This window comes from Grus americana, chromosome 1 (genome assembly GCF_028858705.1).
Source record: "Grus americana isolate bGruAme1 chromosome 1, bGruAme1.mat, whole genome shotgun sequence".
In the NCBI taxonomy this organism is placed as follows: Eukaryota; Metazoa; Chordata; class Aves; order Gruiformes; family Gruidae; genus Grus; species Grus americana.
The window spans coordinates 114,164,850-114,186,447 of NC_072852.1; the positions used below are offsets into that span (position 1 = coordinate 114,164,850).

General features: G+C 41.6%; 1 protein-coding gene across 2 annotated transcripts in view; it reads right to left on the reverse strand.

Moving 5' to 3' along the window:
- APP (amyloid beta precursor protein) overlaps positions 1-21,598 on the reverse strand; it is a 231,690-nt gene that overhangs the window by 145,987 nt on the left and 64,105 nt on the right. For both annotated transcript variants that reach the window (XM_054842302.1, XM_054842225.1), the window contains exon 3: positions 12,247-12,376. In XM_054842302.1, the coding sequence (XP_054698277.1) occupies positions 12,247-12,376 (130 nt within the window). The remainder of the gene's footprint in view (positions 1-12,246; positions 12,377-21,598) is intronic.

The following is a 21,598-nucleotide window of genomic DNA, read 5'->3' on the forward strand; positions in this document are numbered from 1 at the left end:
ACAAAAAAATTACCAAATCTAGAAACCACTTTAGAACTTAAAATTCAAAGCGATAGAGCTTAAATGCAAGGCCACCTCTGAATTGCAGGGGCACAATAATACTGTTGAAAGTAATGAAAACAAACAACATGGACATAACATACAACTCAAGGTGCACAACAACAGTTTTTGTTCAGAGGCTGCCAATACCCTGGAAGCACTGCTAATTTGTGTTTCATGCAATGAGAGGTGGTTCAGCTGTTCTCAGACCCAAGGGGACTCCAGAAGCAGTAACAGACATATCCAATGACAAAACCCAAGGAACTGCACCCAGCATTCCCAAAGAATTCACCCATTTGCTTCCGCACAAAGTAATGGTCAAGTGGAATCGCTACCTTGCTCGCTATTTCCTGCGTCCGTGGGACAGAGGATGGTGCAGCCTCAGTCAAGAAACAGTATTTAAAAAGCATGTCACAAGCCTAACCGGCGCTCTCAGGAGACTTTGGAAATGCAGTTTCAACAGCATCACTCATAACCAAGAGGCTCCTTCCCACTACCGCAGCTCTTCCTTGGATTTGAAAACATGAAACATTATTATTCCCAGTTTCCCTGTTTTATTCAGTTGCAATGTTGGATTTGATGGACAGGAAGGACAACAAAGCCAGCACTTAAACAGAGGTGCCACTCTGTCTACAAGACAATAGACTTCAAATAAAGACTAAAGAAATCTTCAGCTCATCCAATGTTATAAGCCACATATGGAATAGAAATAAAGGAGGGGAAAAAAATCTTAAGGATTCAAGGGGGGGGAGAGGGTGTGTTGGGTTTTTTGTTTGTTTTAAAAGAAGAATTAAATACAGCTGTAAGGAAACATGGAATCACAGATCTGCTTTTTTCACTGCAAAAAGGGAAATTAGGGATCATTTAAAACATCCATCAGATACCACCAAAGGGGAAATCAATGACCATTTTTGTTATACAACACAAAATCATCTCAGTTTAGGTAAGCTTTAAGTAGAGTATCTCACAGCAGTTAGGTCATCTGACAAACAGAGCAACAGGATTTTCTTTCAACACAAATGAAGCAACATCAGAAACAACCCTCAGCCTGTGTCTATAAGTCATAATCAAGAAAGCTTTAATAAAGCAAATTTTATTGTAATTTGTTGAAAAAGAAAACAGAAGCTAAATAGAGGCAATTATATCTTTCTTTCCATCTGATGAAGCACTGACAGGCATACACAAACACCTTACTGCTCAGCACCCAGAGCGTGTTTTTGCTGTGACACAAGAGTTTTTTTTCTCCTTTTAAGTGCTACCTTGCCTTGGTGCTAGAACAGACTGATCACAGTGCTCCCAGGAAGGGTCAAAGGGTGTCTCTCTCTCTCTGCCTGGCTCAGGTAGCATCAAATGAGATGTGAAATGAAATGAGAGGAGACGCACGGCAGAGCCGATGAAGAGCTGGGAAGCAGACACAGGTAAGACTGGCTCGGATAGCAGATGCTGAGATGAAGCCAGAAGAGGATGTTCTGAGACAGGGAGAGAGATGCCAAGCTAGGAAGAGGATCACTTAGAAGGAAAGGTGAGGTGAAGAAACATCAGTGCCTGAGGACAAGGAGACTTGAGTAGAATGATGTAGCTACAAGACAGTAGCGCCTGGTGAGTCAAAGAAGGAAGTGAGGCTGGAAAAGCTGGAGTGAGAGAGGGACTCAGTAGGAAGAACAAGACAAGGGACAGCAGCCCTTAGAGCTACAGAAAAGCAGGAGAGCAGCAGGTTAGAGGAGATGGTGCTAACAAGTCTGATGACAAGCGTTCTTTGATACAGGAAAGGAACCCATGTAAACACAAGCATGCCTATCTTAGTCCAAAAACCCCTTTTAGCTCAAGTGGTCAACAGCAGGCACCTACAACGTAACATCAAAAAAGGGTGTAGAACGTAGAAGAGCATGCAGCAATATTTCCCCAAGACAATGTTTCACCACCACCTCCACAGATAAAAGACTAAGGTCCCTAACACCTGATGAGTTATCCTGTAGTAAACTGTCCTGCTGGGCTTTGAATCTTTGTAGGCTCTCAGCATCCACAAGACTGTGGCAGAGGGATGAGGAGCTCATATACATACTGTGCAACAAAACATACAACTATATAATGACTTACGTTTGCTCGGAGCCAGAAGCCTGCTAGTCTCATTCCATAACCCGAGGTCTCATCGTGGAAGATAGAGTGAATGACTGCTCCTCATCCATCCTCTCCAAGCTACACATGACTTCGCAGAACACTGTCAGAGCCTCTAGGCATCTACATTTCCATGCTGGAAAGTTCTAATCTAGTATGTTATTTCTTCTACAGGAGCCACGTCATACTTCGAGCACTCATCATCACTCTGTAAATTCTTCAATTTCTACTATATACTTCTTATGAGGAAGACCAGAACTACACAGAGCGTTCACAAATACAGGTAAGTCTGTAACTGACACAGCAGTACAGTTATGTTCTGCATCCTGTTTCCCATTCCTTTCCTAACAATCCCTAGCACTGCTTTTTTTGGCACTGATGAACCTATGTTTTCACAGAGCTTTTAACTCCCAAGGTCTCAGTCATGAGAAGCTAGAGGCTACTCACAGTATCAGCATATACTCTAAGATAAGATTATTTTGTGCTTCTCCCATGTACGTTGCCTTTACTACATCAGTTTCTGCCTGCCATTTTACCTCCATTCAATCAATAGGAAAGACACATCTAAAATTCTTCATAGTTTGCCTTTATTAATTCTATCCTGAATAACTTCGTGTCATCATCATATGGGTCACCTCACAATTTACCCTCTTTTTCAAATCACAAATATTTTGAATGTCTCCGGCACAAGACCTGATCCCTTGAGATTCTACTGGTGACCTTTCTCCACCTTGAGGATGGACCATTAATTCCTGCCTTTATCTTTCTTCTTATTTAGCCGCATGAGAGTTTTCTCTTCTATTCCATGGTAGATTAATTTCTTTAATAGCTTCTGGTAATGGACCTTGTTAAATTTCTTCTGAAAAAAATCAAAGTAGACATACTATCCATTTGCCTACCTACTCCTTTAAAAAAAAAAACCTGAAAGAGCCTCTTCCTCAATATCATACTCACTGACAAGTCCAATACTCCTAGGTGTTCAACACCTCAAAAAGCACACCCCACCTCCCCCACCAGGCTTAATGAAATGCATTTCCAGGATCTTCCCTAGCACCTTTTAGAAATATGCAGCAATTCCCATCACTGACTCTTCCTTTGCAGTTAACAATTGCATCAAATCTGATGGCAACATTCGATACTCCTCTGAGACCAGAAAATATTTAGGATGAGATCTTACCACTACTTTCAGTTAGGTGATAGAAATCTCTGAGAAGATGTTCCATATGCAAATCAATTTAATGACATGTGGTAACATGTACACTTCCTTTCTCCCCCTCTCCCTATCTTTCCTTCCTAAAAGCCTAAGCAAACAACACACTTTAGCAGAATTCTCCTATTACATAACTAAGTACTGTATGTTGAAGGAAACACACACACACAAAAGGATTAATCAGCTCTGCGGCACTACAAAGATGCTTGAGTGAAAGGTTCCTGTTTCACCTCTTTCAAAAGCTGGATGTGTACAATGAAAAAGCTATGAAACTTATGCAGTGGCTTCATGCATTACTCACAGGTTATATGTGTGTGTGTGAATGCACACATCTATCAAAACCGAATACGTGTATATGCTTCGTAAAGAATCCTTGTGTGCACACATACACATAAATCCTGTTTCAAGTACTTTACAATTTGGAGCCCAACTATGAACAGATACTTTTGGTTCTGAAGTTTCTCCCCAGCCTTCCAGCTACAAACTAAGGATGACAGTCCTCACATCATGACCTTTATGAAACTAAACCTGTGTCTCCAAAGTGCTTGGGTAAGGTGAGAGAAAATTATGAGAGGAAAATTAGTTTTGTCTTGAGGCAGGATTTGAGTGGTGAGCAGTAACTAAGGCTGCAGGAGAGGCCAAGCTGGGAGGTCAGAAGAACACACCGCATAGCTCGCTCAGGCGCACAACGGTGGGGTACAGCCATCAGAGAGGCCACCCCACAATTGCAGCCTCCTTGGTACCCCTTGCATAGGGATGGTTGAACTACAGTCAGGAGGCCACCTTAGCTTTCACCTTTCCTAATTTTTGAGCTCTTTTTAACCCTACTAACACTCTTTCAACACTACTTTTTGTTGTTAACTCATTTTATATAAAGCACTGCAGAAAAAGCAGAAACATGCTGCTTTTAATCCCTGACACAGATAGCCTGGCATCCTAGTTTCAGCTGAGATAGAGTTAATTTTTCTTTCTAGAAGCTGGTATAGTGCTGTGCTTTGGGTTTAGTATGAGAAGAGCATTGATAACACACTGATGCTTTCGGTCGTTGCTGGGTAGTTGTAGTGCCTACACTAAGTCAAGGACTTTTCAGCTTCTCACCGTGCCCTGCCAGGTGCACAAGGAGCTGGGAGAGCACAGCCAGGACAGCTGGCCCAGGCTGGCCAGAGGGATGTTCCCTGCCATGGAACGTCATGATCCCGACAGAACTGGGGAAGTGAGCTGGGAGGCGGGATCGTTGCTCAGAAATAGACTGGGCATCAAGTTGTTTTATTTTCCTTTTGCATGTGGTGAGCATAATTGTTATTATTCTCTTCCTTTGTAATCCTATTAAACTGTCTTTATCTCAACCCATGAGGGTTTTTTTTCCCCCATTCTCCTCTCCATCCCCTTGGGTGGGGAGGGGTGAGCAAGTGGCTGCCTGGTGCGTAGTTACCAGCTGGGGTTAAACCATGGCACCTGGACAGAGTTACAAAAGACAGAAAGCTTATTCTAGCTAGCATTGGTCATTCAAGCAGAAAACTGATTCATCTTTTCAAGCTCCTAAACATAAAAAAAAACCCGCAGGAAACTCTTTACTACAATTTGTAATACTGTCTTTAGTAGATAGCTATGAAGAAGACTAACTTATCAGTGACCGCTTCCAGTGAGCTGTTCCTGAAATGTATACACCACCTGTTCTGGTTTCCTTTGTCCATTGTAAAGAGACAAATAAACCCTCATTTTCAATGTTTACCTATAAGGAATTCTTTTACCGCTGTAGGATTAGATCTGCAGAGCTGTTATTTTCAAGATCTCAAAAAATTTGTGTGTTGTAAGCTGTTCCACAAATCCTTTTCTTACTAAAACCTTATTGCAGTCACCAAACAAGTAAAACATATGTACACCCTAAAAATGTACAGAAATACACAAGGTCATATTTATTTCTTCTGGGCTTATTATACAAAACTAAGATGGTTTATATTTACTCTTAGTCATAAATAAAGGCATATTCTGGTCACCACCAGAATGCTAATTTTGCTTTATCTCTCCACTTCAAGGTTTCCATGCCTTCAGCTAGGATTTGGCTAAACCAACAGCAGAACCAATGTTTGGCTCAAGTGGGGAGGTGGCTGCCTCCAGAAACAGATCCGTGACTGCCTGAGGAAGTTTTTGTGCTTCTGGTGGGCGATCTCATTCAGGATTTCCCTGCCCACTCCCCACCTCTTCCTCCAGCTGATGATATTTTGTTCCCTGACACCAGAAGCCACTTTAATGGTTTATACAGTCCTGCTCTGTGAAGGAGCAGGGAAACGGGAAACACACAGTTATAAGCCACGAGGCAATACAACTGCTTAGAATTACAATAAAAAGATAAACTCGTTATTGTTTGTCCGAATGATCAGTGACCCAAACTGATGCTTAACTGCCACTTTCTTCTCTATTATGGAAGCTGACCATAAAATTTGGGCCAACAGAGGTTCAGGTATATACAGAAAACCATTTCTATTCACTGAAGCATGTCAGGGCACGCTCTAATTACACCACTGCACAGAAGCACATTTAAGAACACACTTGATGAATTGAGATCCTAAAAGCTTGCTGCAATTAGCTCTGCCGCAAGGACACAGAAACAGGAGAACACTCTGACCGCCGGCACACCACCAAATTACTGCCGGTGTACAGCCAAGCAGAGTTTTGGACCTGGGCAGAGACCTGGCTAGAGAGCACCTGCCAAGGCTTTGCTGCAGTGGAAGGAATCCAGTGCGTTAGGGCACCTTGTTATCCCTACAGCACTTGCAGTTTCACAAAAAAACCCATGCCTAGCCTGTGCAGGCAGGGCTTTCTCATCCACCCGCCAGCACTATACCAAAAATACCACTAGTAGGCAGGAATATTCTCTGTGAGGGGGCAAAGAAGGGAGATGAAATATTTCTCCCAATGAACAGTTGCGCCTTTCATTGCGCCTAGGATTTCTCTACCCGTGGTCTCCTCACTAAGCAATTCAGATTGTCAGTCTTTATGGAGATCCTCTCCTTCCTGTCAGCTAGTGCTGTCAGAAAAACTAGACATGATGTAGTCGTGTAGGCTGCAACTAAGTGCATTTTTTTATTTTAGGAAAAGAGTGCGGTGTGAGGCTTGTCTGCATCACTCACATGGCTGAGTGGAGACTGAGGCAAGCTGGAGGAGGATAGCTAAACTAGCAGGGATAGGAAAACTCCGAGACAGTTATTTATTGTCATTCTGTTGATTAGGCACTGCGTGGAAAATCCAGTGGCAAGCGCTTCCGAAGTATCCAGAAGAGAAGCTTTGCCATTGCAGTCAGAAATAGGTGCACTCAACAGTGAGCTGAGAGGAAAAATAATAGCAGGTACTGCCATGTAGCAGAAGTAAACAGGCATTTCACATGCTTGTGTGAAAAAATCCCACAGTTAAAATTGCAAGTAAACTACCCAAAGAACTGTCAATTACATATATCTCTATTTAAATGATCCATTCCATGCATAACCTTGGTGTTTTCTTTGGCATAATTGGCTAGGCATGCATATCAAAACCTGCGTACGCCTTTTCTTCTGACATCAACAAGTGGTTAACTTTACAAGCTGTTAGAGTAATAAAGCATGACAAGTTAATAAATATTTTCAAAGATGTTTTTGTTAAAACCAGAAACAGAAGCCAGCTTTGCACTACATAACCAAACAGCAAAATATACTTGTCATATAACCTAATCCACTTGTTTATGAACAAACGATTGCAAGTAATCATGTTTTGATTGACAGAGGCTACATACATAATGATATTCCAAAACATCTGGATACTTCAAACACTGTCTGAATACAGTGCTTAGCAGCATACATTAATGGGATAACAAAACGGAGTCATATGTGAGCCAGCAAGCACTTTACACAGTGCAGTTAACTCATGCCCTGATAATTCCCCCCTTTACTCCACCTCATAGTTGTTTGTCTGCCATGCCCACAGATCGATCCACAAACATCTGCATAATTTAGCTTCTCCTCTCTCTCCAGGGCTACGGTGTACTATAGGCAGCTAGGCTGGGGTATATTTCACCAACAGTAAATGAAATGCCATTTATTCAGGAAAGTATAGCCATACATTTATCCAAGGCATCCAAAGAATATCAGCACTGGGACAAAGATGCCCGCTCCTGCCACCAGCCGGAAACACAGAGTGAATTACCTCATTTTACAGCCCACGTTGCATAAATTCACCAGCTGCTTTTCTTCAGGCGAGAAGCGAAGAGAGTAGAAAGCAAACCAGAACTGCTTATTGCCCACGCTGCCCCAACACAGGCAGAAATCCTGTCCACCTGCTGTGGCCAGTGGCAGGTCTCCCTCCAACGTTAACAAGGTCAGGTTTGTGGCCAGGATATTTTTCAGGAACAGTTTGCATAAAACGGAGCGGAAATCATGGGCTTCTCGGCACTGTCTGACGAAACCCTGCAGCCCATGCCCCACAACAAGCTTAGTCACCATTTTGGAGGGCTCGGTCTTAAAAGTCCCTTCTTTTTGTGTGCTGCAGGAGTGGGGACGCCAGCAGGCACACCTGCCACCATGCCAAGGAAGTGCTGCAGATCTTCACTCTTCCTCTGGTACATCTCATGGCTCATCATCTTTGCCTGAGCACCAAAGCACATTCATGGCTCTATGTCAAGCAGCACACTCCTCAAATAGCATAGTTCAACCCTTTCGTATTTATATTACTAAAAAAAAAACCCTCAAATCCCAGGTATTTTTTTTTCCCTTGAAGACAGCAGTCTGACACCATCATTCAAGAGACCTAAATATCCACCTAGATTCCTATTTCTATCATAAGGTAGCTAACAGAGCTTCGAGCCATAATAAGCACACACTGGAAGATGTCATTTTCTAAAAGCAGACAGATAAAAATAAAGATAGTTTTAAGGAAAATGCCTCCAGTATGTTCAGAAAAGTAACTAAAATTTACTCAACGATTTTCTCTTCACAAGAAGTTCCCCCTCTTCAACAAACAAACTGTACAGTGCTCCCCTGTGTCCCTAGAAGCATGCAATGAATACATCGGTAAATCAGATTTCTTGCATGAGAACATTTTCTCAAAGCTTGCAGTTTTAAGAACATTGCAAAGCCCTGAACACAGGCACAGAATTATATCTTAAAATTAAACCAGTAATACTTTTCTTCTTTGGGTTCAGTTAGAATATTGTTAGGGGCCATATTGATGTGGTCACTGCAAAGACACATGGCTGACTCAAATAATAGGCTTTCTTTTGGACCTTGCCTTATTTAAATTATTGCTTTCATGCTTTAGTTGCATCCATTTAAGAAAATAAAACATGAAGCTCTGTAATCTAATAAATCTGACCAGTACTATTAAAGTTACTGCTACAAATAGCTGCAGTGACTACCATCATACATGAGTCTCAGAGAAAAAACTAATGGAGCAGCCAAGTGCTGTAGCGATATGCTCTCTGTACATCTCAGAAAGCCTCAGCTGAAGACTGGGATGCAAATGGACTGTGAAGATGCTCTGGTCTGAAAGCAGACACATTTCTGTCACTCAGTGTTTCTCACTTCTGTGCAAAACAAATGTCAAGATGGAAGAAACTATAAGCTGACTCAAGATACTGAAAGTGATTCTCACAGCAAAGCAGAACTTTTAAGACTCAACCCTGCAATCAGCTGCCCACTGCCAAACTTCCTTTTGGCATCTTAAGTCAATGGATTTAATAGTGGTCTACATCAAGGGTCTGCTTGCATGAAAATTACTGAGAACAGGTACTACCAGTGCCTGACTTCTGAACTTGCCTGCTAGCAGCTACCCCACCAAGGATGGCGGAGTTACATGCAGAGCTGACAGCCAAGATCCAACCTTTTAAAAAATTATTTTTTTAACACTGAAGAAGTAATAGCAGGAGAGAAAGGAGGGGGAAAAAAAAAAAGCAAGCTCTCAGGACTCCTTAACTCTGTAACAAATAAGATACTAAAATCAGTGTCCTCATACTGAGCTGTTTGTGCAGGCTACAAGATCAGTTACCAAAATAAAAAACAAACAACATAATATTGCAGAAAATTATTAAAAAAGGTAATCTGTCAAAGTCATGAGACACTGACAGCCTGAATTCAATCAACTCTGTCCCTGCCTCCAGTCTACCTCCTTGACATACAAGGCAGCAAGAGTATTCACGATATTTGACTACAACTTTTAGGCTACAGAGAAATCAAAATAATAAATTAAAAGGGTAACCGTTCAAGAGGAAAAATAAATGAACAGTCTTTGTTAAAAGTCCTAAACTACACTTTTCCCCCCCCCATCAAGACTTCCTCTCATTTCAGAGGATCTGTTCATCTGATGAGCTTCACCACTATGAAGGCAACAAGCCAGCAGAAGAGGACAACATTGGCTGCTAGCAACAGATAAACACCAAGATGCCAGGTACTAAGCAAGTCCGATTTCCCATGATGGGCTGTACCCCCAGCCTCACATGTGGGAAAATGACCCACTCCTCCAGCTTCCTCCTCTAATGCACTTTCACCACATGCAAGAAAGTCCAACTTTAACCACACACAACATGCAGAGGGCTGGTTGATGGAGAAATGGCAGGTAATGGCCATGTTCACCACTTTTCCTCCAGTGGAAGTAATTATGCAGCCACTCTTCCTACAGTAAACTCTTGGGAACGTAGAGTATCTAAGGCTTTTGTTTCTATTAGTTTTATTCTAGTCAGGGTCAAAAGATGAAGGGCGGTATAGGAGAAGGATGACAAACACATAAATGCAGGGAGACACGACTGCATAAGCCTCAGTTACAAGGAAATCAGACAAAATAATAGCATACGGGGGGATTTTAAAACAGGAGCTAAGAGCAAAGCATTAATGGGCATGAGGTGCTTAAATGTCTTTAAAATTTTTGCCTCAAGCAAGCAAAGCCTGCCTTGCCACTTAATATAGCAGACATTCAACTCCTGATAATTCTTCATTGAAAACCACACCTCAGGAAAGACACCTTACAAGTCCAAGTCCAGTTCCTCACTCCTGCAGGGAACTGCACATAATCCTGTTGATAAATTTATGAACTTCCTTCTAAATTATTAGACGACTTATTCCTTTTACCAGAAGACAGTTGGAACTCCTTACTCTTACCTTATCATGTCTAGATTAAATTTATTCATGGCCAATTTATATTCATTTGCTCTTGTGATGACATTGTCTTTTATCTTAAATCACTGACCAAATCTATGTAAGTATAGAGTGTCCCGAGTGTAACAGTTCCCTGATGATAATTCAGAGCTTTGCTTATGATGGCAATACAATAAATAATAAAAATTAGCTTTTATAGTTCCACTAGTCTGATCATCTTCTGCCACATCTCTAAGTGCACTCGCATGGAATCTGATCAAATATATCATGATGAAGCTAAGTGAGACTGCAGTTCTGACCCACCTCAAACAAGTTGCTTATCTGGCTCTACAAGTATATCGACTCTACAAGCTGATGTTTTTATCTTGACTATAGAAAACTAAAGAAAACACAGCAATAAATGGGTAGAAGAGTGTCCTTTTTAGCATTAAAAAATTTGGTGGAACTGACCAACTCAACTACGTAGAAGTCTGGAAAACACTCAAAAGGCAGTAGGTTCCTTCCCGAGTCAAGATTCATTTTAGTACAGGCAGGTCCTCCCGCTCAGCGTAAGTCTTGAATTTGGGTTCTCCTTGAACGCTTCTGCTCAGAATAAACTAGTCGTTCTTACCTGCAGTAGCATCAACAACAGTATACCGCAGGTCTAGAAATACCTATTTTGTATCCATACAAACAAACATCAGATCAAGAGACTTTACTGAACAATAAAATTTCCCTAATACTTAGTACAGATTTTGCATGTGTGCCGTTTTGGCACCTTTGACCACAGTGGTAACACGCTTTTTAGTTACTCTGCAGTCCTCGTTAAGTCGACACACTCAGTGCCTGGGCATCAGGCAGAGTGTGCCACGTGTTTTACCTATTCTACACAAATGAACAAAAATTCCAGAAAGATTGTGTATTTTCTGGATTTCTTCCATTATTTATTTCATGGAATAACTGGCCTGAGTTGCTTTCCACACAATGTTTTAGCTGCCCTGGCTTAGTAGGGAAGCAAGTTCCAACTCTGAACTCCAGCATTTAAACATGAAACTAGGCAGCCAATTTATCACAATTCAAATGGCAGTGGTAAAGCAACATATTTACATAGCTCATGCAATAATCTCAAGAAAATGCTGTGCCTAGAATGTTACTTGAAACAACAAATATCATTCTGTTTTCTGAATGCTGACAGAAAGCTAACAGAGAAGTAAAGGTTAACAAAAAAAATGAAGGACTGAACCTCTCTCAAATTGGTGAATCAATTCAAAGCACCAAGGACACAGAAGAGAATAGCACGCAACTGCTACAAAAATAAACTTGCCGAAAGAAACAGGTGACTTTATAATCTAGCTTTTGCTTGCTTTCAATAAAAACAGATTCCCATTGTCTTTCACAGTAAGAGACTAAGTACTAGACATTAAAAAAATAATGGGGCGAAAAAGTATTTATTTAGGGAAAAGATAGCTTGTAAGGAAATACCTGTAAACTGGGTGCACACATGCATATCTATATGGGAGGAAAACAGGAGAGAGGACAGATAATGACAAGAATCAGGGGAGAAAGCAGAAGCCTGGTTTGCAGTTGCTCATGAAAATAGTATCGGGAAGAGCAGGAGTATTTTCTCTCTAGTTAATGCAGTTCCAAAGGACTAGACAATTGGACAAAACCCACCTCAGAGATGATAATACAGAGAAGTAAAAGATCTTTATGTAGATTGTCTCATTTTCATGAAGAGACTGAAACACCAAAGAGCAGGAAAAAACAGACCAAGACTCGGTCACTCACCCAAACACCTGTAGGGAACCACGATATGCGGGTGACCATTGCACTGCTTCCATCCCCGCTTGCACCAGTTCTGGATCGTAACTGGCTGGTTGGCTTCGACAACGTTGGTGATTTGCAATTCAGGGTAGACCTAGCATTAAAAGTATAAAAAAAAAGACAAATGTTATCACAAGTATGCATTCTGGGTCATGCAATATTGTTACAAGTGTTTTTAACATGGATATCACAACAGAATACTCATGTTCCTATCTTCTTCCTCTTCCGCTGTGTATTATATTTACTTCACAGTATGAGTATGTGCACTTACCTGAAAAAGCTAATGTGTTTGTTCATCAGTAAAAACGTATGGTTGTGATGGTGGTAACAGCCGGCTGTCAAAATATAACTTGGCTAGCTATATTTCCTTAAGGTAAAGATCAGCTAAACAGGTGTTTCATGGTTGACTAAAATACCCTCTCTTCCATGTCAAGGCTATCACTCTCCTTGCAAAACTCCATATATTGGGCCTAATCTCCACACACCTAAAATTAATAGCATGCCTTTACGCTTACCTCAATCATTTTGACAAACATCATAATTCTTTCCCACTGAGGTCTGCACAGTATTAAGTCTGTTGAATCAGTTATTCGTATTTAGGTTTACATCACCGATATAAACCTTTTTCCAGCCTCCTTAAATTGCTGAGATCAAAATCCTATCTGCTCTTAATAGTGCAACACAATTCCACACCCACAATCATGCCAACAGCAAACTGGATGACTTATCAATCAAGCTACGTATTTGGCTTTTTATCTCCCTCAGTTCCTTTATCCCACCTCTCTTTTTTAATTTTATTATCAGTAATGGCTTATCCGGTCTCTTCTGCCAAGGATGGGCCTTAACCACTGACCTTTTGTGCAGACCCACCTCCCAGTCACCTTCTACAAGTGCATCTAGGTGCATATTTCAGTTCATCGGGAGCACGTTACCTCACACTCCACTGCGGTCCACACTGTGGAGGGGCTTCAGAGCGCACAAACTGGATTCCTTGTGGATAGTACTGAATGGGAAGACGTGCTCCTGGAGCACACCTAACGGATGGATAGTTTACACCACCAGGCTAGAGCTGACCAAAGGAAAGCCTGCAAAGTGCACCCAGCATGGATGGTCACTCCTGCTGCTTCGCTCCGCGCTCCCAACTCTCATCGCACCACACCAGTTGCTAGCACAGCCTATGGCTCTCGCTTTTGATTTTTCAAATCGGCAATCTATCAGCCCTAATATCAAACTCGGACTCCTTTGCCTTTCTTCACGCAATCCTTACTGATTTCTGAGTACATCAGATCTGAGGATTTAGCTGGACTGAAAGCAGTCTACTCACACCTACCAGTGAAAAAGAAAAACAGACACAGGAACAAGCCTAAAGAAAAATAAATAATTGGAGATGGTCAAAAAACACCTTGCAGAAAAGGAACTGAAAACTTCAGAGTGAAAGTTTCCTGCACTCAGAAGATTGCAGCTTTGCTTTGTTCTTTTTGTCAGCAGGCGACCAGGGCTGATGGTCATGGTCCTCACTTTGCCAATATACCACCACTACTCACAGAAAGCGGCTCCAGAGGAACTTGCTGCTCCCCTTGCTCCATCAGTGCTTCAAATACTGAACTCTGAACTGAAACAGCAAGGTTGCAAATTCAAGGAAAGCTCCCCTTTCCTCTTCAATTTCTGTATCTTTCTCTTGGGTCCCCCCTAGCTCCACCAAACAGGTCTGCACACATTCGCGCTCTTGTCACAGCACTGCCAAAATAGATTAGGATGTCACTGCGACGGGCAATTTCACACCTCAACTGCTGTGTAAATATTACACTGCAAGGCACCGTAGCTGCGTCCAGAGCTAACAGGCAAGATGCAAGAGAAAGATATGATTTTCTTTGGATGCTGCCTTTAGCATCGTCATATTGCGCTCTTCCAAGTTCATACATCTGCAGACATCACATCTGAATAATTACAGCCCACAGTTACGTAACACCAGATGCCGTCACAAACCACGCACTTGATATATCACTGTCACCAACACGTTCTCATCAGGGACATTTTAACATTCCTCATGGTTAAGTGTCACTTGTCACATACAGAAGAAGTGCCTTAAATGAAGACAATTTAAAAAAATAAATTCAAAATGGATGGACTATAATGTGCAAAAAAATTTAAGAAAAACTTCAAAGCAATTTATGCATCCACAGGAACACATACACAGCTTTAAAATGATAGAAAATAGGATTCTGACCCATGAGAAGACAGATACACTTAGTTGTTTTCCTGAAGTGAATTTCTAATGAGTAAGAGTGAACTAATACATTATTTTTATTTTTGCTATTTCCCAAACCCATCATTTTAAGTTCTGGCTAGTACAGTGGACAAAATTCTAAGTAGTTAACAGTATTTGTCAGAAGCACAGAAGGACAAAGAAATACAAAGAAACCTCCTCTTCTGTTTCTAGATCAGTTACTAAACTCCTAATTTCTTCTGACAGCTCACACAAAGCTCTGTCCACCCTTCACTAGAGAAAACAGGCTTTGAATTTTATTATCAATAGGTTAACGCCGGCAACGCGTATGCACTGAGCAAAGTTGCCATCACTAGACTTACATAAGGTATTTGCTCTGAATTGAAGTGGGACCTACTTAGTGGCACAGAAAAATGAGACTCGTATTTATTTATAGTGTCCCTAATGAGCCACTGCTCCTTCTAGAGACTCAAGAGTGAGCAGCTCCAGAAAGTTACAGAAGATCCAAACTTCCAACATTATCGTAACTTGCTGCAGAGTAATTTAATACATTTTTAAAGAAGCGACGGAAGAAACAGAGGTCATCATAATCTAAAAATTTTAACTGGCAAACAAAAGTTACCGCTAGATCTTAATTTAATTCAATTGTCATTACTAACTTTCTTTATACACTGACTCCAGACACAAAAACCTAAAAAGGCTCTGCACTCAGGCTACTCAGAATTTAATGTAATCTTGTTTACATTCGTGTTTACCACTACCCAAGTCTGATAACACATGGATTTAGGACTAAAAATGTTGACGTGCTTAATGAAAGAAAGTGAATTTTGATCTGTCTACATACAAAAGTGCTGACGATACAATAGTGACAATATTACGACAACCTCATGGAATACATGTTACCTAACAGGAGATTCGCGATTATTTTGAAACAAATTGGGAAAAAACAAAGAGAAAGGGAGTTGCGAGGCAGAGGAAAAGACTGAATCAGTGAAGCTGACGGGCCACCACCACTGCCACCCCTCCTGCCTGCAGAAGGGAGGAGACCAGTTGAGAGGCCTTTTGGCATGGCCGGCACAGGCGGATGGGTCCCCAGGTCTCTCACGCACAGGCAGTGCCGACAGCTCACGCGGGATGGGGACACCACCTCAGGAAGGGCCGGCGGGGGCAGTGGATGACAGCCACTGGCCAACGCGAGCTCCCTACCATACGCGGCGGGCACGAGGGAGGCCTGGCTCCCCGGCACACGGGGAGGTTGAGCCCTTCCAGGAATACCAGGCCCGGCCGCGGGGTCACCATTCAGGAGGACTTGGGTAAATTGGAAGGAGTTCAAAGAAGAGTCAAAGAGCGCTGGCAAGATCACACAACCTGCGCAGAGGAAGTGCTCGACTCCAGCAATAGTCCACTAGTGTGGTCAAGCCTGGCTACAGTTTACAACCACCTTCAGAAATTTAAAATTTGTGAACATCTTAATTTATCACATAAATAGCTAACAAGAGTGAGCTGCTGAGTGTTGAGACCAAACAACCGTGATCCCAAGGGCGCTTCACCAAGTAGCCTACCCCCTACTAGGGATTTCTCTGTTAAAATGGGAAATGGCTACCTAACAGGGGTACTCCTACTCAGCCACCTCAACAATACTTGGAAACGTCCTATGAACAATGCTAGCCATCTTTGATGGTCGCCCTGATCCGTACAGAATCACAGACTGGCTGAGGTTGGAAGGCACCTCTGGAGGTCATCTGGCCCCACTCCTCTGCTCAAGCAGGGCCACCCACAACTGGCTGCCCAGGACTGTGTCCAGATGGATTTTGAATATCTCAGATGGATTTTGAATATCTCAGGGATGGAGACTCCACAGCCTCTATGGGTAACCTCTGCCGGTGCTCAAATGCCAGCATTAAATGCAACCGAAATCTGAGATTTTTTTTTAAAAAAAAAGTCAGTCCTTGATAAATGATTATATAAATAGCTTTTTCCACCCAGTCATACATGCTCAGCAGAAGCAAATGAAGTCTGTACATCTCGGTGCAATCTTGAAGCAATACTTGAGCATAATCATATGAGACATAGTCATCTCTGATACTAAAAGACATTTAGATTCAAAAGCATAGTATTCGACTTCTTGATATTATTCATTATGTCCCTCATCATCTAGAGCAACTCTGACCATTCAGAATATTGCTTCCTTTATCATATTTTCAAATAAATTTTTGAAAGGTTTACAACGTTAGCTGACAATTAGGAGCTATTTCAATTTACTTCTGCATTTTTTATTGCAGAATTAAAATAACAATAACAATAGAAATAAGTATATATAAATCTTGAAGTACTATCATAACGTATATGATTGGAATTAGTGGTACAGATTTATTCTTACTTTTGCTTGAACTTAAAGATCTTTCCCTGTAAATTCCAAAAGCAGATTCATCATAGGGAAGAGAATAAGATTCACTTTCTGAGTAACAAATGGTCTGAGTTACTAATGGAGTATGCTCCATCCATGGAAACTGTTAAATGGAATACAAACATGTACACACTTGCACATACACACACGTACATGCATCCCTTGTAAAATAGAGGGTGGTATTACACTTTAACGTGAATTTTAAAAAAACCCGCAACAGTATCTTAAGACTAAACAATGTAAAGCATAATCAGGAATTGGTGTCCATTTTCACCAACAATTTGGAATGGCAGACAACCTGGGCAAGAGGAAAAAAATAAAAATTATTTAAAATTAATGTGCAAAATTAACATGTAATCAGTTGCCATTTTTTACTTAAAGACCTTAGTATTTTTCTCCAAATTGCATCCCACATCAGTTTGAATTCTGACTATTCTCAGAGATGTGTATTAGTTTAACTGCCACTAAACCCTGCATCAGTCTGAGTGGACACATTTTCTTATTATCATTTCCTTCTATTCTTTTTCCTTAATCCTTCAGGTGTTTGCTGTACCTAGTCATGATATCTTGGCTTAAATTAGATCATGCATTTGGTTTCTGGATCTTCCTTTTACCCAAAGCTTCAGCACCTGACACGGCAAAACTTTGAAGCCAGCTTGAATTCAATGCTCAACTCTCATCTCACAATGAGAAAAGGCTGCTTAGTCTCACCAAAAGCACGTTGTCCAGTCTCTCTGCAACGTGCCACTGAAGAACTGGTGCTAATGCACCCCAGATCTGACAGGTATTTATGAGCTGGCATTCTGCTCGAAATCTGTCTCCGGCAGTCAGTGACAGTATCTATAGTAAAAACTAAATACAAGACTGACCATAGAAATGCTAGAAAGGAATATTCATACAGATAAAAAATGAAGAAGAAATTACTGCTGTAAATAGTCAGAACAAAAAAAATGAGGGTGGTTTCAGCAGTTACACCTTTAGCAACTCAAATCATTTGAATGCTTTAATTTACTTAAAGAAAGGGAAATACAACCCAAACTATGATACAGTTTGATTACATCCAGGCTCTCCCTGCCTGCTTTCTTCCCCCACCTTCCCCCTAAAAAGGAAAAAAACCCAAAGAAACAAGTTGGTCTGTGGACAAGTTTCCTTCCAACTGGACCATGCAACTTTGTACTTTGAATATTCTATACTTACAATATCAATGTTACTTTAACACTGAGAATTGTTCCCAGAAATTATCAATTTGCTTCTTAAAACTGTAAACAAAAATCACAGATGTGACATGGGCAGTTGTTTATCTCTGTGCTTTAAATAGACAAAGAAATTCTTTTATCCCTTCAGTGAAGTACTCTGTAAATAGTTACTGCAAGCACAAAAGAATACACACATTTAATAACCAGCGCTTAGGAAGACTGTGGTCCTAAAATTGCTTGTGGAAAATGTCCTTTGACAGCAGGCATATCTAAAGGATAGCTAAACAATGTTTCAACTATGAAAAAAATTCTTCAGTTCCAGATTAACAAATTATAGTTGGATCAAAACTGTTTCTAGTCCTTTCTAGAGTATATATCTAAATAAATAAATAAAATAATTTTGAGGATTTTCCTGTCAGAGGGCAGAAAACCTGTACGTTAAAACCACAGAAAGAAACAAGAGATCAGCTGCTTCCCAGTATTTTGCATAGAAACGTTACTGAAGAGCCATAACAAGCAGCTACACTGCACTTATTTTTCAAGAGTTTTGTATGTCCACGCAGAGGAAGTAGACGATAATTATTTCTGTGTGCCCATGCACCGTATCTTTGCAAGCTTTCCAGTCTATGACTTCAGAAGCAGTGACCCTGCAGAGTCCCAGCTGTCCTGGATCAGCTGCAGCAGTAGCGGCATCACATGAGCAGCAATGACACAAGCGCTGCCAACCCTGAATGAAATAACCTGTTCTCAGCCTTGCAGTCTGTATCTGGAAAACAGACAGCTATACACAGGTTCAAGTTATTGTACGTGTCTTATGTCAGAATATTCCAGTTTATTACTGGTTTCTACAACTACTTTTCTACATTACTATAGAGGGTCTTAGTATAAGGTAATTTTGAATCTTCATTGAGATTTAAACTCAGAATTGGGACTTTAGAAGCAGGAATTTTTAGAGAGTCTGGTTGTTTACTGGTTTGTTGTTTTTTTTTTTTTTACTTACTGCTGCAAAGTCATGTAACTTAAAGGCTAAAAATTATGTCAAACTAAAAAACTCCATTAAAAAAAAAAAAGAACATGAGCAGCACAAACTCTTGTGGAAAGACCCTCCCTTGAACTCTCTTATTTACAAATAAGGAAAAAAATCAAACATTACATTGCACACACTTAACACATGCAACTATGGATGCTTATTACGTTTATTCTCCCACTCACTTCAACCAGCTATCCTAATTTTTTTGCCTGTTTCTTCAGCAACTGCTGGCTCAAGTTATGATTTTTAAACCCTTGCTTTCTCTGCACCTGCTCTAGTCATAACTCTTGATTAGACCTGCAGGCTAACCAGGTGAAACAACACCCACTATAACCATGAAGCACAGTAAACCTTTGGCACATCAGCTCTGCAATCCTCTTGCACGGACACAGAGTTGCTGCAGGCAATCGCCTCTACTGAATCGCCAAGCTAACTGGAGAACAGAAGCTCTGCAAGCTTTAGACAGATTTTAGCACACCAACACAAAACCATGCTATGTGTGGTCAAGTTGACTACTCCAGAGAGCCCCAGAGGTCCAAAAATCTGCAGACAGCAGCTGCTGCATTTCACAAGAGAGGAACTATATATTGCCACGTTAGCGATCTCCCAACCACCACATCCTAGTCTCTTCCAGTGTTCCTCTTGCGTGTTTACACAGTCAACGTTGCCTAACGCAGGCCCGCAGCTCTCCCCGTAGCAGCCCTCCGGCTGGGAACCAGCACCTCTCCAGTCCAGCACGCTCCCATGGTCAGCAGTAACACCTTTCCTTCTCTGCCATGTCTCTGCTGCTCCAGCTGTGCGTTGTCATGCCTGAGCAAGCTCAGCCACTCACCCTTGGCTCTCTCAACCGCACAGGCGCTTCTACATACAGAAGCAAAGCTACAGGGCTAGTCGGCATCCCAACCTTTCCTGTCATTCTCTGTAACCCAAGCAACTCCTTTGCTTGCTCAGAGAGCTACAAAAGGAGCAAAACCCAGCACCAGTTGCATCGGAGCAGCTTCCAAATTCACTGTCATGGGCCAACCTGAGAAAGAGTAAGGTGACCAGGAAGCAACAGCTCTGCCCCATACCACAAGTCCCAGGTATCTGCTGCTGCAACTTAATTGGCACAAGATCTCAGCTACTTGCACTAATTTCCAGCTGCCACTGGGGAACAGAGAGCCCTTTTAACTCTGCTATTACATACAGAGCTGCTGTTTAAGAGTTTCTTGCCATGAAACTCACTCATCCTGGCATCCTGTTAGTTCCTGTTTCCAAATCATCTGCTCACCCTGCCACTCAAGTCCTGTGCTCAAGGCAAGTGCTCTGTCCTCTTCTCCTAAGCATCTTTTAAACTTCATTTTTTTCCTCCAAGCACACAAAGCCAGCATACATTTCAACATTCAAACTAGCTTCCTTCATTACTGATCCTATTCTAAAGGAAAAGAAAAAAAACAGCACAAAACCAAGTGTATATGTGAGGAGATGATGAACCTTCTAGGCATTACCCACAGATGCAGGGGAGGAGATAGGGGCAGAGAGATAGAAGAGACTGAGATGTTGCTGCGGTTTCACTCCTGGTCATGACAACATGCACTCGCTGCTTTTCTGTGAGCAGGGCATATACAAAATCCTGGTATAGTATCCAGGTGCTTTTGATATTGAGAGTGGTAGAAACATGAGCTGGTTTTAGTACAGTGGCCAGTTGGGTTGGTCTGCCCACAGGAAGCTTCATATGTACATGATCTCTTCTCTTAAAAATCCCTAACATGCTTTTTATCTGCAATTTCACAGAAGACTGCCACTTACCTTGCAATTAAAGCAATCAGAAAAAGTGCCAGACATGAGGTAGCCTGCTCAACCCTAACTCATGCACGGGGCTCCGTGCGTTAACACAGACTTAACTGAACACTCGCACACTGGCTTTCGCTGCGTGTTTTCCTCTGCACACGGGAAAGGCAGAAGCCTATGTAAGCAGAAATAAGGCTGCATGGTCAACCACATTCTCCTCACTGCCTTTCAAGTCCTTAGTTTTATAACACAAATATGTTTGCAGGCAATAAGGAAACCAAACCATCTTAGCCCTGCCAGGCAAATTCTGTTTACAACATCAGGTCTCTAAAGTCTCTCTTGTCTAATTATGGAGGGTAACCAGCTGCTCATACTGTAAAACCTCACAGTAAACAGGCTTGGAATTACAGTCTCTTCCAAGCTGCTTCCCTGTCCACCTTAAGCCCTTACTGGTTTAAATGCAACAAGCACTTCTATTTCTCTGTAGGCGGAAACTTCTATTCACAGAGAGACAGCAAAGTCCGCTTTGTCATGTCACCATAAGCCCGTTCACAGTTTTACTCTGCTCAAGTACAAACATAGAAGAAAAGACTACATCTGCCTGTTACTCTACAGCATTGCTAAATGCAATTAACAGTTGGGGGTGGGGAGGGCTTTCTGGAGCTTTTTTTTTGTTGTTGTTTCTT